General features: G+C 42.2%; 2 protein-coding genes across 2 annotated transcripts in view; both read left to right on the top strand.

The window, feature by feature from the left end:
- Positions 1-6,951, top strand: part of map3k22 (mitogen-activated protein kinase kinase kinase 22) — a 55,222-nt gene extending 48,271 nt beyond the window's left edge. Inside the window, exons 14-18 of the mRNA XM_076290592.1 lie at positions 286-434; positions 803-934; positions 2,930-3,059; positions 4,221-4,398; positions 4,580-6,951. Of these exons, the coding sequence (XP_076146707.1) occupies positions 286-434; positions 803-934; positions 2,930-3,059; positions 4,221-4,398; positions 4,580-4,808 (818 nt within the window). The 3' untranslated portion in view covers positions 4,809-6,951. The remainder of the gene's footprint in view (positions 1-285; positions 435-802; positions 935-2,929; positions 3,060-4,220; positions 4,399-4,579) is intronic.
- A 309-nt stretch (positions 6,952-7,260) lies between these two features.
- On the top strand, positions 7,261-15,411 carry cry-dash (cryptochrome DASH). The gene is made up of 14 exons (XM_076291318.1): positions 7,261-7,399; positions 8,009-8,181; positions 9,640-9,733; positions 9,822-9,952; positions 10,409-10,557; positions 11,584-11,672; positions 11,962-12,035; positions 12,162-12,251; positions 12,381-12,460; positions 12,548-12,607; positions 12,787-12,944; positions 13,063-13,182; positions 13,601-13,777; positions 14,818-15,411. Exons 1-14 carry the CDS (start codon positions 7,337-7,339, stop codon positions 14,947-14,949), a joined length of 1,590 nt encoding a protein of 529 aa, XP_076147433.1. The 5' UTR covers positions 7,261-7,336; the 3' UTR covers positions 14,950-15,411.
- The last annotated feature ends 516 nt before the right edge of the window (positions 15,412-15,927 follow it).

Genomic DNA, 15,927 nt, shown 5'->3' with positions numbered 1-15,927 from the left:
CATTGCGGTTTGATTCTGGTGGAGACTTTGTGTCTGGGTTTGAGTTGCTCTGTGTGTGTGTTTTGTGTGTGTGTGTGTTTAGGTGCATGCATCTCTGAACATTATGTGTATTTGTGTTAGTGGCTAGTGGCCATAGGTCTACAAAAATGTGATGCATGCACAAACACGTGCACATACACACACACACACACACACAAACACACACACAGTGATCTGATCTTTTTTGTCAGTCCTATGGCTCTGGTAATGTTGTTGACGTTGCCATGGTTTCTGTTTCTGTGACAGCGCCGCGGGCACCGGTAAACTGGCGGCAGGGGAAGCTTCTGGGCCGCGGGGCGTTCGGTGAGGTCTACCTCTGCTACGACGCCGACACGGGCCGCGAGCTCGCCGTCAAGCAGGTGCCCTTTGACCCAGACTGCCAGGACACCAGCAAGGTGAGCCTCTTGAGTGGCACTTAGGGCGTGTGTGTGTGTGTGTGTGTGTGTGTGTGTGTGTGTGTGTGTGTGTGTGTGTGTGTGTGTGTGTGTGTGTGTGTGTGTGTGTTACTAGGCGTGCTATGTGCTTCTCACAACGTAGTACACCCATAATTACCACCAAAAAGTTTGTTTTCTTACAAGCTTATCTTACTGATGGAAAACAAGCTTTCTCTTTCTTTCATTTCTCTTTCTCTCTCTCTCTTACTCTCACTCCCCGTGTCCCTCTTTCTGAATGTCCTAGAGTATTCTGTCCCTTATTTTACTTCTGCGCCCTGTCTCTGCTTTTTCTCATGTACCCCATTGCCCCTCTCTCTCCCTCTCCTCAGGAGGTGAATGCCCTGGAGTGTGAGATCCAGTTGCTTAAGAACCTCCGGCACGAGCGAATCGTTCAGTACTATGGTTGCCTGCGCGACCCAGACCAGAGAAAGCTCTCCATCTTTGTAGAGTTCATGCCAGGGGTAATGCATATCTACTGTATATCAAGTGTGTGTGTGTGTGTGTGTGTGTGTGTGTGTGTGTGTGTGTGTGTGTGTGTATTAAGAGACCACAGCACATTAATTTCTGATGTCATCCTAGGATTGCTGAGTGACATTCGAATGAGTTGATGGTCATGTTCAAAATTTGGAGACCACCGCAAATTTGAACATGACCGTCAACTCAATCGAATGTCACTCAGCAATCGTATGACATGATGACTTCAGAAAAATGTGCTGTGGTCTCTTAATTTTTTCCAGGGCTGTACATATATTGCCTACATCTGTTTACTACACAATGGTCTTGCATGTGATAAGAATGTTTTCTTGTTGAAATGCAATGAGAACGTGATACGATCAACATGACTGGCATGAGTTCTGACATCCCACCGCACTGTGGTGTCATAAATCGGTACGCTCGGCGCTGCGGCCCTCTGTGCCAAAATGTCACTGCCTCTCAGCAAACACGTTGTGCGCGCAGTCGTCTCCGTCAGCACTTTGGGCCAATTTATGAGGTCGTTTTCTCTTACAATGAATTTTAATGAGACTGTGTCTCTCTCCCAAGGCCTGTTTGTAATATTGAGACAGCCAGCCACCACTTGGCTTTTTCTTCACAGAGACTGTTTGGAGAAGTGTCGTAGGCTGTTGTCATTGTCGGGAAACAGTGGAGGTGGGCGGCAGCTTTTTTTTTTGAGGGGGGGGTTGTGTATCTATGTGTCAGACAGGCTGGTGTGTGGGAGCAGGGGTCAGTTCGGTGGAGGATTATTGTTTATGTTTAACGTTGTTCTGGAAGTGTGTATGTGGGGGGGGGGGGGGTGTTTTGGTGGGTCTTTCCTTTTTCACAAATCCTCCGTTGGTCAGGCCAAGCCTCAGCCTGTGATCCTCCGATAAGCCAAACTGCAGGAAAACCTTATGCAAGCACCAAGCATTGGCCCTGGAGTCCAAGAGTAATATTTCATAATGTCCGAGCCAACTCTGTGATGTGCTCTAGAGAAAAGCCATGCAGGGCACAAAGGGGCAGCTATGCTTTCTTTGATCTTTCTAGCGCTAATACTTCTCAGTGGTGGTCTATGGTGACATCTGAAGAGGTACCTGCTATGATGTGGTTTCGAAAGGTGGTTTCTATTAGGGAGAGGGGGGTTCTGTTTTCCTTGGTAAGATATTTCCGTTTCTCCAGATGAGTGGAGGAGTTATTGGGCCTGTTGCTGGACCGCGTCACCGGGCTACGTCCTCGATGAGGCTCTGAGGGACGTGTTAAGCGGCCACACGGGTGACCCCCCATCAAGTTATTTATTTGTTTATTTTCTTTTAGTGTCCATGGAGTTGAGCCAGTTGTAGTGGGGGAGTACCGCTGTTTGATAAAACTGTGTCGAGATCGTAGATTGCTTCAGACAGATGAGATCAGAAGACGCTGGGGCCCGGGAAAGGAGTTTAGTCCAAAAAGGACAGAGGGGTCTCCCCCTGGCCAGTGCTACAAGTGCGTCGCTGGCCGTGGATTGCGTCATGGATACACTGGGGATCAGTGGGGCCTTCTCGAGGCCTCGTCTCCATAGTGATGAGTGGAAAACAGGAAAGGGGAGGCGGGGAGCGTGGCCTTGCGCTCACCAGCGAGAGCTGGAGACTTCTGGCTGAAGTGTGATGTGTTTCGTAAGCATGATAGTCACGCAATTTATGTCAAACTTAACCTCCTCTTCAGAGTGAGGAATATACAGCAAATCAGTTTTTGAGTGTATGTACGTGTCTGCCTGGGTATGTGTGTATGTGACTTTGCATTTACATGATTCTGTAACTTCAGGACTTTTTTTACACCGAGATACCTGTACTTGGCTTGAGTTTTGTTTTTAACTTGATAGCTTTGTGGGTGTTATCATTCGATCTAATAAATTGAAAACAATTTATCCTGACCTTTTTTTGTTTATTTTTCTCCTTTCTCTCTTTCCTTTTGTGTGTGTGCATATGTATGTGTTTTCTTAACATCAGGGCTCTATAAAGGACCAGCTGAAGGCTTACGGTGCTTTGACAGAGAAGGTGACACGCCGATATACTCGTCAGATACTGCAGGGTGTCTCCTACCTTCACGGCAACATGATTGTGCACAGAGACATCAAAGGTAACTCAAACAGCTGCTCTGCTCTGGGTTCAACTCGCTGACTTTCTTCTTGGGCTTTTATGTTGGTCTTCTGAGCAACTGGTGCTGGAGAAGATTCGCTTTAGGTTATTTTCAGACACGTATTAAGTCATGTTGTTCCCACTAAAATACTGTTGCAATCACCCGGGGAAAAAAAGCCCAAATGTTAAATATATGCCTCTGAAATATACCTATCTTCACTATTGAGGCTGTCTAGACAGATGGTGAAAAAGGGGAGCTTTGGCGTCATCCAGTGTCAGACAACACTGGAGCCTCTCATTCCAAGCCAGAATGTTTCTCAAAGGGGGGGGGAATCCCAGAGATGATAGAGAACGTGTAAGACTCAGCGTCTAGCATACCGGCTCTGAGAATTTCCACTCTTTTTTTACGATGCAATATCTACTGGACACACAGAGAGAGCAAAACAGAACTGTATCCATATGTTCCGCTTCCTTGATTCCATTGCATGAAGCCAAGAGAACACTGCATAGATGATATGGCAGGAAGGCAGCCGCCATGCCACGCCAAAGCAAACTCCAAAGGCTGTTAATCAATTTATGTCCAAGAACAAGGGAATCTCACATTCTCATAACAAATAAATGGATCTCCATTGGAAAGCTGGGACAAGCGAGAGGAGATACTCTCTCTTTCTTTCTCTCTCTCTCTCTCTCTCACTTCCTCTCCTTTCCTCCTTCCCTCTCGGCTTCTCTGTTTCTCCACGTCTATCGTCTACATTTCTCTCTTAATTCTGTCATTGTGAAGTTAGGCCCAGGGATTCCAGGGCGGGGAAGGTTTGTGGCTGGCGCGAATTAGTCACTGCTCAAACAAGCAGCCAGGCTCCCAGGCAGCTAAGCCACCTCAGCTCCGTTCCGGCGGAAAAATCACAGGGTTTAGGAGACGTGGGAAGAGAGAGAGACATAACTGCCCCCATTCTACCGCTTACTTACGAACGCCAAAAATACAGTGGGGAATTATTTAGTTGCTGATCATAGAAGCCAGACATGGTGGTTTTAGTGAGTCTTTCTCTGTATTGTCTGACCTGTCACAGAGGTGTTAACACATGTTTCTTTCTCTGTGTGTGTGTGTGTGTGTGTGTGTGTGTGTGTGTGTGTGTGTGTGTGTGTGTGTGTGTGTGTCTGACAGGGGCTAATATACTTAGAGACTCCTCAGGAAACGTGAAGCTAGGCGACTTTGGGGCCAGTAAGCGGATCCAGACCATCTGCATGTCTGGCACAGGCATTAAGTCTGTCACTGGCACCCCCTACTGGATGAGTCCAGAAGTGATTAATGGTGAAGGATATGGAAGAAAAGCTGATGTCTGGTAAGACAAATAGTTCTCCTTGTCTTCTGTCTATTTTCCCTACATCCTATATTATTGTTAGTTATTTCAGCATTATAATGATTTATTAATACTAATTCAAAGCCATATACATTTATTTTGAGAACAAGAACTTGAGAACAGTTTATTAATTTATCGTTATTCATAATTTGTTTTCCCTCAGGAGTGTCGCCTGTACAGTGGTGGAAATGCTTACTCAGAAGCCCCCTTGGGCTGAATATGAGGCCATGGCGGCCATCTTTAAGATAGCCACTCAGCCGACCAAGCCCAACCTTCCTGATAGCGTGTCTGAAAACTGCCGGGACTTCTTGCGGCAGGTGTTTGTGGAAGAGAAGTGGCGCCCCACTGCCGAGCTCCTGCTAAGCCACCCCTTTGTGCAGGGGGGCTTCTGACACCTTCCTGCATTGCCCCCGACCCCCCTTCCACCCTGCCCCAGCCTCTAGGGCCCCCTGGTGCCCCTAAATGGGGTCCTCGATGCCCTTCGGCCCAGCTCCTCGCCTGCCCAATGTCTCACAGTCACCGCACTCCAACCACCCTGCGCCATCCCAGGGAAGATGCTCTCGGGTCCCTCTCCAACCCTGCAACACCGTGCTTTACAGAGGAGGGGCAAGCACACAACACAATTAACCTCCCCTGGTCCTGCTTAGATGCCACTCATTTTACTTGTGACAAATTCAATATGTCACTGTCAAAGTCCAGGTAGTCCAGGTTGTTGTGGCGTTGTCTCTGGCTGGCCCCTTCGTCCAGCCCAAAACCTCCATGGGGGGTGGGTGGGTCAGACTTCATGGGCGCAGGGCAGGGGGGGGTGAGGGGGCGTGGCATGGGCAAGGCCTGTGCGGGCTGGTCCACAGCATATGTGACGCCAAACTTGCTGCTCCTACCTCCAGCAGCTTCCCAGCCAGAGAGATGGAGTGGTGGCACACCACTCGCGGGGTGTTCAGCTGATATGCTTTGGGATTAAGGGGGATCAATTGCATGACGGTGATATGGCACCTGAGTCATCCACTGTAGGATGTGACAAAAGCATTTTCCCCATTGCTGTATGTCTCACATTCAGCTGTTAGGAAGGCAGATCATTTCGATGTCAGTTCCACCACCTCCCCCCCAAAACAAATCAAATCCAAGTTTCATCCCATTGGATTGCATGTTAAAAGAGACAACATGCATGTCAATAAGAAAGTGTCAGTACTGTAACAAATACTCAATGGAGTCTTTTTTATATGGTTGATTATAATGGTTAGAATCTAACCATTTGAAGATGACAGACCAATACATGTGCAACCACCGAAGTGGTGAAGGTGTATGTCAAAGTTGTTAGTCTTCTGAATGTGCAAAAATTCTTTAGATAGATGAATAATGAAGCACATTTTGTAATGCAAAATTCATTTTGAGAAGGTAACATGACATGATATGATTATATAAAGCACTCGGCCCCCTATTTTAGGAGTCAATCACTGTACTGAAGTCATTTGTTCCCTTTTGCACTTTTGTATCATGCATTCATAGGGTGTTAACCAGGACAACAGAAAAAAAAAGATTTTTTACGTTTTACAAATAAAAACTTTGTATTTTTTTTTTTAAGAGAGCCATGTGGACTCTTCAAGTTTGGATGAGAATACCAAACATTTTGTATTTTTTTTAAAAACACAGTAAATATACATGGAAATGTTCTTAAATTGTTTTAGCAATACTGCTATACAGACATGTACGGCTGTAAATACTCACACATGCCCATGTTTTCTTAAATCACAGTATGCATCACACACCTCCACCCAAGTGACCAAAGAGTGGCTTATATCTATGAGGAAATGGATGGCAAATGTGATACACCTTAAATGCTAATTTTAAGATGCAAGTTGACGGAACCTGAGTGACTCAGTGAGTGATGTGTAACTGGACCATAGGCCTACTGTTGTCCTGAGATGAAGGCAGTTTTCTTTTGCATTAGAGTGCCTTTCATCATGAGGGAGAAATTGGATGAAACTGAAATTACTTTATTTTGAGCCCATCTTTTATTAAATTGATTACAATTTGTCTGGTCTGGATCATCTGTCCTCAAGTGATCAATAACAAAAGTGAAGAGCTAACAGCAATGGAAGAGGTTGACAAGTATAATGTCCACATTTGCCATGCATTAATTCACAGAAAACCATAAACAAAAATGACTGAACAATAAAAGTGCCTTAAACCATAATGTAAGAACACAAATGGTAAGAGATATGAATTGACATCTGTACGTATTCCAAAAAAGAAATATAGAAATGTGTTCTTTACATGGAACGATTGTATTGTAAATATGTTATTCTGCACTTTTGTATGAAATTACATTTCATTATATTCAAATTATATTAGTACCCAAACTTTCTGGAAATGGAAATTCTTAATAATTCAGAGAAGTCAGTAGCCTAGATCATGATAACGGTGCTTTTGACAGGGGCTCTGAACATTCAGTCTGGGCCTTGATGATGAAGCCTGGAACATCCAATAGTCTATATCTTTTGTACATTTGATTTAATAAATTAAATGTTAAAAACATTTTTGTGTTTATGTGATTGTGTCAATCTCTGGTATTAGATTATAGGCTATACCCTAAACATGAGTAATTGATTCTTCTGTGCTGTAACTAATTAGGGTTTTACACTGAGACACGTTGACAACATTCTCATTTGTTGTCACTCATATGTCATGAGTTTTAGGTAAGTAGATGTCTGTCTTGAGGTTGCTTGAGGTTGGAGGTTGTTAGTTTACGTTACATATGTTGATGTTTGGTAACAGACCGCGTGCGCATGCTACAACACGTGCAACTGTGTTGCAGTAACTGGTGCGCAGGCGTGAACGCAGATGTGTTGAATGGTAAGGTTAGGTTTTCGTTTAGGTGAATCGTGGAAGAACACTTTAGGCTATTGGAAAAATTGTCAAAATGTCCAGTTCGCGCACGATAATCTGTCTACTGCGAAATGATTTGCGTCTTCATGATAACGAGGTAAGTCGCTTGTATAATAGACCTATTCCCTGGATGTTTTAAATGAGCCTACTCTTGTTACATGAAAGGGGGGAGGAAGACTTCCAGCAGCAGTTCTTTTGCACGTTCGTTTGTAGTCGATATGTCTTTTCGTTTCTTCTGTAAATTACATTGTGTCGGAGACTTAATGGGGATATTCAAAAAGAGAAAGGACAAGCAAAAGATAGGCTAGCCTCTGGTTAGCCTACGCCAAACCTGTATGTTAAGTAACTTCATATCATACATGTTATGTGTCGGGTAGCCGACAGTGCTGTTTTTTCCCATTGAAAAAATGTATCTTTTTGGTAAGTGTATCATTGCATTACATGTCACTTCAGTAACGTGGTTCAAATGTAACACTGTAGTAGGCTAGTGGCTCAATCTTGTCTTTGTTACTTCGGGTACCCTCGCAGTCAAGAATTTCCGGAAGCTACATTTATGGGCAAATAGATTGAATGAGTGTCACCAGAAGGCAAATTTTACATGCATTCAGTGTTATTAAATACAGTATACACTTTGTTTACCTAGTGAATTGTAAATATTGTGTCTACATTAATCCAAGAAATCCACATTAAAACGTTTTTTCTCCAGGTGTTCCATTGGGCCCAGAAGAATGCAGAGCACATAGTTCCACTCTACTGCTTTGATCCTCTTCACTATTTGGGAACAAGCTGCTTCAATTTCCCAAAGACAGGGCCTTTCCGCTTGCGCTTCCTTCTTGACAGTGTAAATGATCTGCGGGCCTCCCTCAAAAAGAGAGGAAGGTGAGACAGTAGATGGTATTTTCTATTGAGCTTTAGTATTAAAAACAGAGGTTAGAAATGTAGTTACTGTATGGCAGCCCAAGTTTTTGTGTCGTCAAAGGTTGTGCAGATACGGGACGTTTAGGCCCGAAAAATATTGCAATACTACATTTTGTCAATCTTTTTCTTCTCCCACCTCTAGTGTTTATGATAGACACATTATGTTTATCTAGACCAGTGTTTCCCAAAGTCTGGGTCGCGACCCACGGGTGGGTCGCAGGAGATTTTATTTGGGTCGCCAGCACAATTTATGTTGTGTTATAGGCCTAACTGATACCATTTGTCATTAGGAAAGCTAACAGTTTTCTATTAGGATGTAGATTGTTAACTACCACAGTCACGGTTTTGTCATAAAAGCTCATGAAACTGGCGCATGAAACTGGGGGACGAACGCATCGCAGAGGGGGTGCCAGCATGGATATCTACCTCTTAAAATGAAACCGTTCTATGGGGCGCCTGCCATGTACCTAGGGACATGAATCCGCCTATTTGCACGTACATTAATAGATACCAGTTCCTCAACTTTACCGATTAAAATCTAGTGACCGTGCTGTCAACTAAAGAGACATCCATAGACCGGACATAAGGCCATTCAATTTGCATACAGTTTCGATTGCAGATGCAATTTTTAAAGTTAATAGCAACCTCCTCACATTCTTATTTCTGATTTAAAATGCACAACAGTGCATTATATTAGTCTACAATTTAAATGGGCATTTTAAACACTATTCCTCTCGTTTTCTACCTCGCTAACTCCAAAGTAAAGGCGCATTCTTCCGGCTATTGCGCAAACGCCTCTTGTTCTGATATGACTATAGGCCTACAATATAATATAATACAACAATACAATATAACGACTTGAGTTATTTGCTGTTTACATTGGAATTGACGTCCACAGTGTTATGGACCCATTTGTCTGCAACGCAACGTAGCCTACAACATTTTTTTTTAGAAATACAGGAACAGCTATGCTGTACTATGCTGACGAATGAGGACTGCGCAACATGCGAGAATTTCCCCTACTCTCAGATGCGCATTAAAACGTATCTTTTCAGTAGTCATTTCCAACTTTTCACGCTGATGGTGCTCAAAATGCAACACAACCGTGTTCAAAGCAGGGATCCTATAGCAATGTATGGTTGGGGGAGGCATAGAAAAGTAGGAGAACCTGTGGCTTAAAACAATATTGGTAGTTGCAGGGTAATGGGTCGCGATGGTCTGTCATTTTTAAAAAGTGGGTCGCCAGAAAAAAAGTTCGGGAAACACTGATCTAGACTACAGACAGAGGGGGCCAGAGCAGGCCAAAATGACCTGCACCCACCGTTAGCTCCTGTTGTGAGCAGAGTCAAGCTTCTTTATTTATATCAGACCAATATCTTTGGACAGGCAACATCAGGCATTCTTTCTCTATCATTACAGCAACCTTGTGGTGCGTCGTGGAAAACCAGACCAAGTGGTTGGTGATCTTATCAAACAGCTTGGTTCGGTCACCGTAGTCGCCTTCCACGAAGAGGTTCGTATGAAGTTACCATACTTCTCTTTAACTGAAAGAGGTCTAATCACACCCCCTCCAATTCATACTTCCTTCTCCTGTGTTACAGGTGACACAAGAGGAGAAGGAGGTTGAGAAGCAAATAAAGGATGTTTGCTTGAAAAACCAGGTAAAAGTTCAAAGCTTTTGGGGATCCACACTTTATCACAGACATGACCTGCCCTTCAATCACATCAGTAGGTAAGAGAATGGAACCATTTGAGGATAAACATTTTTACATAGCACTAGCCACACCTTGATCATTTGGAAAATTAAGTACAACAATAAGTGAAGAAGTGTCTTCACAAAACTTCCTGCACAAACAAAAAGTCTGTATTCCACGCTCTTTTGGATCACAAAATGCAACTGGCATCAGCATTGTTATGATAAACAATATGGTAATGTTTTAAAATAAATTACTCCATAGCAAAACAGCTCATGTTTGCCGTGGACTGTCATTTGTGGTTTTGAATTTAAATGAGCTTGTAATATTGTGTTATGTCCCTTTCATCAACACCCATCCAAAGATGTGAATCACTATCAGGCTGGTCCACTTGTTGACTAAACAGTTGGAAAAGAAAAGAAAAGGACCTACTTATTAGTGTTGTGTGAATACATGTAATACCTCATCCATTAACCTCCTTTACCTTTTTCCAGACTCCCTGATGTGTACACCCAGTTCAGGAAGGCAGTGGAGTCCCAGAGCAGGGTGAGGCCAGTCCTCCCCACCCCAGCCCAGCTGAGGTCTTTGCCCCTGGGCTTGGAGGAAGGGCCAGTCCCCACGTACCAGGACCTGGAGCAGCTAGGTCTGCCTCTAAAATTAAACTATTAATAATTCATGCTACTGATTGTTTGACCTATTTTAAAAGTGGTTATGTGGTTGTAGTGTGGTGTGTGATTTTTTTTTACTTCATTAATCACTGACTATAATGCCCCTCAACCAAGAATAACATATTTGATGAATGTATACAAAACATAATCTAAAAGAAATTACCTACAGTATGTTGTCACCAATCACCCATCAGTGGGGTATACTACGAAGCACGTTAGACATATCTAGGCTATGTAGACATATCGAGGCTTGACAAAGCCTTGACTCAGGGGTATACGTTAAGTGATACTACGATTGCAGTTATGTGATATATTTGTCAAACTAGGCTTTCAGCTCAGATCTGTGCACGTTCTCGGTGTTGGGATGACTTTGGCCAATCGTGTAACGTGGAGACGCACAAGACCGCCTCTATTTAAAAACAATTACTTCCGCATTCATGAGCGATAGCTTAATCTACACTGCGGTCATTTTTTGAGTCTAACCTTTAACATCAAATAAATCAATTGTCATCAGTTGTTGTATGGTATGCACGTCCATAGTGGGATATTTGCACGCACAGCACTATTAAAGCACATTCGAGATCCAAAATGTTAGTAGAGGCGGAGCTCCACCTGTAAGATATATGACAGAATCCTACACGTGAGATAACTTCGTTTTTAAGACAGTTGATTGGTCAGTGTGCGGTAGATTACACGATTTGAGCTATAACTTAGCACATAACCTCCTCCCGACCAGGTTTGGTTGACATAGCCTGGCTTTGAGCGCAACATACCTCGCTAACCCACTAATCGAGATTCATAGTACACCCCATAGGTGATTCGTTTATTTGTTATGGTTTAAGGTTTCCCATTATGATTCATTTTGCATTAAATGAATGTGCTATGTCTGAACTACAGTAAACAGGTGACAAATGGGAATACCATGAATGTCATTTCTTATGGGTCTTGTTCTGTAAAATAGTTTAAATCTACTCTCCAATTCTTGTGCCATGTCTCCATAGAGCCAGTGACTGATCCACGCTCTGCCTTCCCTTGCCACGGCGGAGAGAGCGAGGCTTTGGCCCGACTAAAACACTACTTCTGGGACACAGTAAGGAACACTAAATGTGACGTTTGCTTCCTGTGCCTAAAACTAAGGGATGTTGGGGGATAGCCTCCATGGAAATTGGATAAAAACATGGCCTTATCGTCCCTTGTGGATTGAGGATAATAATGCATGTCAGCCTAATCACAAAGAAAGGAGTTGCATCATCCCTGTTTTTGCTTTTGTTTTTAACTAATCAACCTGCCTATAGCTATACTGTTGTATGACAATGATGTGATGATATTTTGTGTGTGTGTGTGTGTGTGCAAAATAAATGCTGATTGTTTGATTGCAGGATGCTGTGGCAACTTACAAAGAAACCCGAAATGGTTTGATTGGGGTCAATTATTCTACAAAATTTGCACCATGGTGAGACAATGACCAGTTTATATAATAATCAAATGATAATTTAATCAAATCATAACTATTTAAAATAATGTCTGCTTTGTAAATGACCTGCCAACAAGCAGTAGTGATGACTCTGATCTTCCATAGGCTTGCCATGGGCTGCATATCTCCACGATATATTTATGAACAGATCAAGAAATACGAACAAGAGAGAACGGCCAACCAAAGCACATACTGGTGTGTACGAGCACATTCAACTATTGTAGTATTGTTATTCAGCATGCTGGTAATATACCTGTCTGGTCTAGTAGTCATGTAACTACTATATATTCATAGCTCCATTATCTTTCTTTTCATCTCTTCAAGGGTAATATTTGAGCTCCTTTGGAGGGATTACTTCAGGTTTGTGGCTTTGAAGTATGGAAACAGACTTTTTCATTTGAATGGTGAGAGAATATTTCTGGTCACTACAATAAACATCAATGTGTGAAATAATTGACTGCATAAATAAAATAATGTTTTTTCATGTAAAGGTCTACAAGACAAGCATGTGCCATGGAAGACAGACATGAAACTTTTGGATGCATGGAAAGGTACAGCATAGCAATATAGTAATGTTAAGTATTTTACATTTGAATAGTGTTCATGGAATATTGGGACTTACCGGTAGAATAGATGGAATTGGTTGATTGATTCACTGATTGATTGATTGAATGAATTAAATTAATATATTAGCATATGCTTAAGGAGTCTTTGACATATGCCCTTCCAGAAGGACGGACAGGAGTGCCTTTTGTGGATGCCAATATGAGGGAGCTGGCCCTCACTGGCTTCATGTCCAACAGAGGGCGACAGAATGTAGCCAGCTTCCTCACCAAAGACCTGGGTCTGGATTGGAGGATGGGGGCAGAGTGGTTTGAGTACTTACTGGTGCTTATCACTCCCTTATTCTGAATCATTAAGCTGACTGTATTGCTATATTGATATTGAGTCATAAATATGCATATAATGTGTGTGTTTTATGGATTTTTCTGTTTGGCTTCAACAGGTTGACTATGATGTGTGCAGCAACTATGGAAACTGGTTGTACAGTGCTGGCATTGGCAATGACCCTAGAGAGAACAGGAAGTTCAATATGATCAAACAGGGACTGGATTACGACAATAATGTAAGCACACTACCCAAGCAAAGCTGAAGGCAGGCAGTGAAGCCAGCCGGAAGTTTTTGATTTGCTTCAACAAATTCAGTTCAACGCAACATTCATTCTACATTCTATTGCATTTGAATTACCGCAATGCCGTTCCTCGGTTGTCTTTAGTTTTTATATTACACATACTAAAATTAACCAAGATATGAATTGACATGACGACTTTCATAGCTACAATATTTGTCAATTATAGCTTGGGTGCAATAGCAAGTATGGTCATAAATAGATCATACTCTCTCATGATATTGCAAGGGTTTTGAATGGTATAACTTGTATTAGAAAACATACCCCTACTATATTGTAGGCCTACTCCTCGAGGTGTCTGGAACCTACCACTATGTTCTGTTGTTGGTCACTGATATCAGTTGTTTCTGTATAGGGAGACTATGTGAGGCAGTGGGTACCTGAACTGCAGGGCATTAAAGGAGGGGACGTTCACACACCATGGGCTCTGAGCAGTGGTGCCTTGTCACATGCCAAAGTGTCTCTGAATGAGACATACCCATCCCCAGTCGTCATGGCACCTGAATGGAGTCGACATGTCAACAAGAAACCAGTGAGTTCTTTTGAAAATGTAATTGAGTATTTGAAACAACAGTGTGAAGGTGCTGATTCTGTGCACTATGTACAGTAGACCTGTGTTCTGTAAAAAAAAAAAGTTATCATAGAACGACTTTGTCAACTATTTTGTCAAAATGCCAGTTGGAATTCCAGCAAACCTTTAGCAGTGCAAGCAATGCTGTTGATAGTTTGAGGTAAGCGTACAGGTATTTTCTTCTTTGTGGGTAGCTTACTGGATTTAGACCAAATTCCTCACTGCTTCATCAAGAGAAATATACATGAGTCACCGCCACCATGTATTTAACCATATCCCTCAGATATGTCTGTGCATTTTTCTCAAAAGTAAGTGACCAGCATTGCCATAAAAGCATACATGACTGCAAAATTAGTTCTGTATGGAAATTCTAAGGTTTTCAGACTCTTCCTGTTCCTGAAAGGAAAGTGAGAAATGAGTGGAGTATTTGTGAACATACCAGTTCAATCAACAATGTCATTGTTATTCCCTTTCACATGATTTCAGCCAGTCTGGGTGTAATGATCGAAAACCTATAGCCAATTATGTAGAAATGTCCCTCACAAAAACACCTGGAATGCACAGTGAGTGCAGCCGGGCTTTGGACTTGTAACCGGAGGGTGACCCTTGAGCAAGACACCTCTGCTCCCCGAGCGCCGCTGTAGCAGGCAGCTCACTGCGTCGGGATTAGTGTGTGCTTCACCTCACTGTGTGTTCACTGTGTGCTGAGTGTGTTTCACTAATTCACAGATTGGGATAAATGCAGAGACCGAATTTCCTTCACGGGATCAAAAGAGTATATATATACTTATAAGAAAAATGGTAATCAGTTCAAATTTGAACAGCTGACCCCACCTTAAATATTTATACAGTTCATGCATTGCACTTGTTTAATAACAACACTAAGTGTAGAAAACACTTATGAATCACCTCAGGTTAAGCACAGAGTCAAAGATGTGCTCGCGTTATAAGAATATAGTTTATTGATTTTCCCAATGTACAATCTGCTCTTTTTTTGTCAGTCTGGTGGATCTGGACCTGCTGCACGCGGAAAACAGGGTCCTTCGCATACCCCCAAACAACACAAGGACAGAGGCATTGACTTTTACTTCTCTAAGAGTAGGGGTCTAAAGACCTCCAATGAGGGACTGTGATTGACTTCAGGGATTGTCTCTCATGCCCAACAGGCTATAGAGCATGTGGTATATTTGCTCAAAGGGCTGATTATATATGTATGTTACATAACAACACATATTTTCTGTTTACAGAAATGTTAAAGCCTTAAGCCTGAGATGCATTAAGTGAAAATGAAAAGTGAACTCCTTCACCTGTGCAATATTTTGTTAATGTCTAAAGTGTTTTAGTTAATGACATTGTTTTATGAAGTTTTGTAATTGATTGATTGATGATTAATATCAAGTCTGTTATGCTCATCTCCTGAAATGTTTTTAAAGAAACCTTTGTAATATTGAAGGTTCAGGTCTGTGTGATTCTGACACTTACAGCATAAGGAAGTTGGAGGTCATAGTTTTATTGTACGCTATAATGGAAATTCATTTACAAGAAAGAGGAAGAGAAACTACTGACCTGTTTTGAATGACTTGAAATGGCAGAAGATTCACACAAATAAACAACTTTTTTCATTAAATAACTTATTTCACTGTGGCTTGTTTTGTACAAAATAGAACATGCATACAAGTGGAGCTGCTTAAGACATGCCGTTGACATGTATTTTTTTCCAGGTACTGTTATGGGCCTATTTTATTCGTAAATTGGTCTGTGTAGGGCAGGCCCTACGGAGGCCTATCTTGTAGCCTACAAGTGCTCTCGTTGCCCAGCACTTTCTCAAGTTCAAATTCAAGTAGTTTATTGTTATATACTCATAAAAGGAATTACTGTATAAGTAATGAAATTATTGTGTTCAAGAGCCAGCTCAACTTTAAAGAATAAATTAAAAGTAGTAATTAATTTACACTTCGGGTGTCCCGCAGGCGGGACAATTGCAGTGCCCCCCACCTCCCCCCAACATTCTAAATCAATTGTATGCACCATATTGCTATGTAGCATAGTAATATTATACACCATTTAAAAGCTTGAACTCTTGGGAATCCATATATGACAAAATGTTTCAT

This window comes from Alosa pseudoharengus, unplaced genomic scaffold, assembly GCF_046254945.1.
Source record: "Alosa pseudoharengus isolate Yale_2024_CS ecotype anadromous, Long Island Sound unplaced genomic scaffold, YU_APseudo_1.1 YU_APseudo_1.1_scf_18, whole genome shotgun sequence".
NCBI classification, from domain to species: Eukaryota; Metazoa; Chordata; class Actinopteri; order Clupeiformes; family Clupeidae; genus Alosa; species Alosa pseudoharengus.
Note: the sequence above shows the minus strand (reverse complement) of the source record. Positions and strands in the feature narration are given on the sequence as shown.

What these genes read in the sequence shown, in the direction of transcription:
- cry-dash (XM_076291318.1), top strand. Translation starts at nt 7,337, where the DNA reads ATGTCCAGTTCGCGCACGATAATCTGTCTACTGCGAAATGATTTGCGT. An exon ending in CCAGGACCTGGAGCAGCTAG is followed by an intron (nt 10,558 to 11,583) that starts GTCTGCCTCTAA and finishes ATGTCTCCATAG; the next exon opens with AGCCAGTGACTGATCCACGC. An exon ending in CAGACTTTTTCATTTGAATG is followed by an intron (nt 12,461 to 12,547) that starts GTGAGAGAATAT and finishes TTTCATGTAAAG; the next exon opens with GTCTACAAGACAAGCATGTG.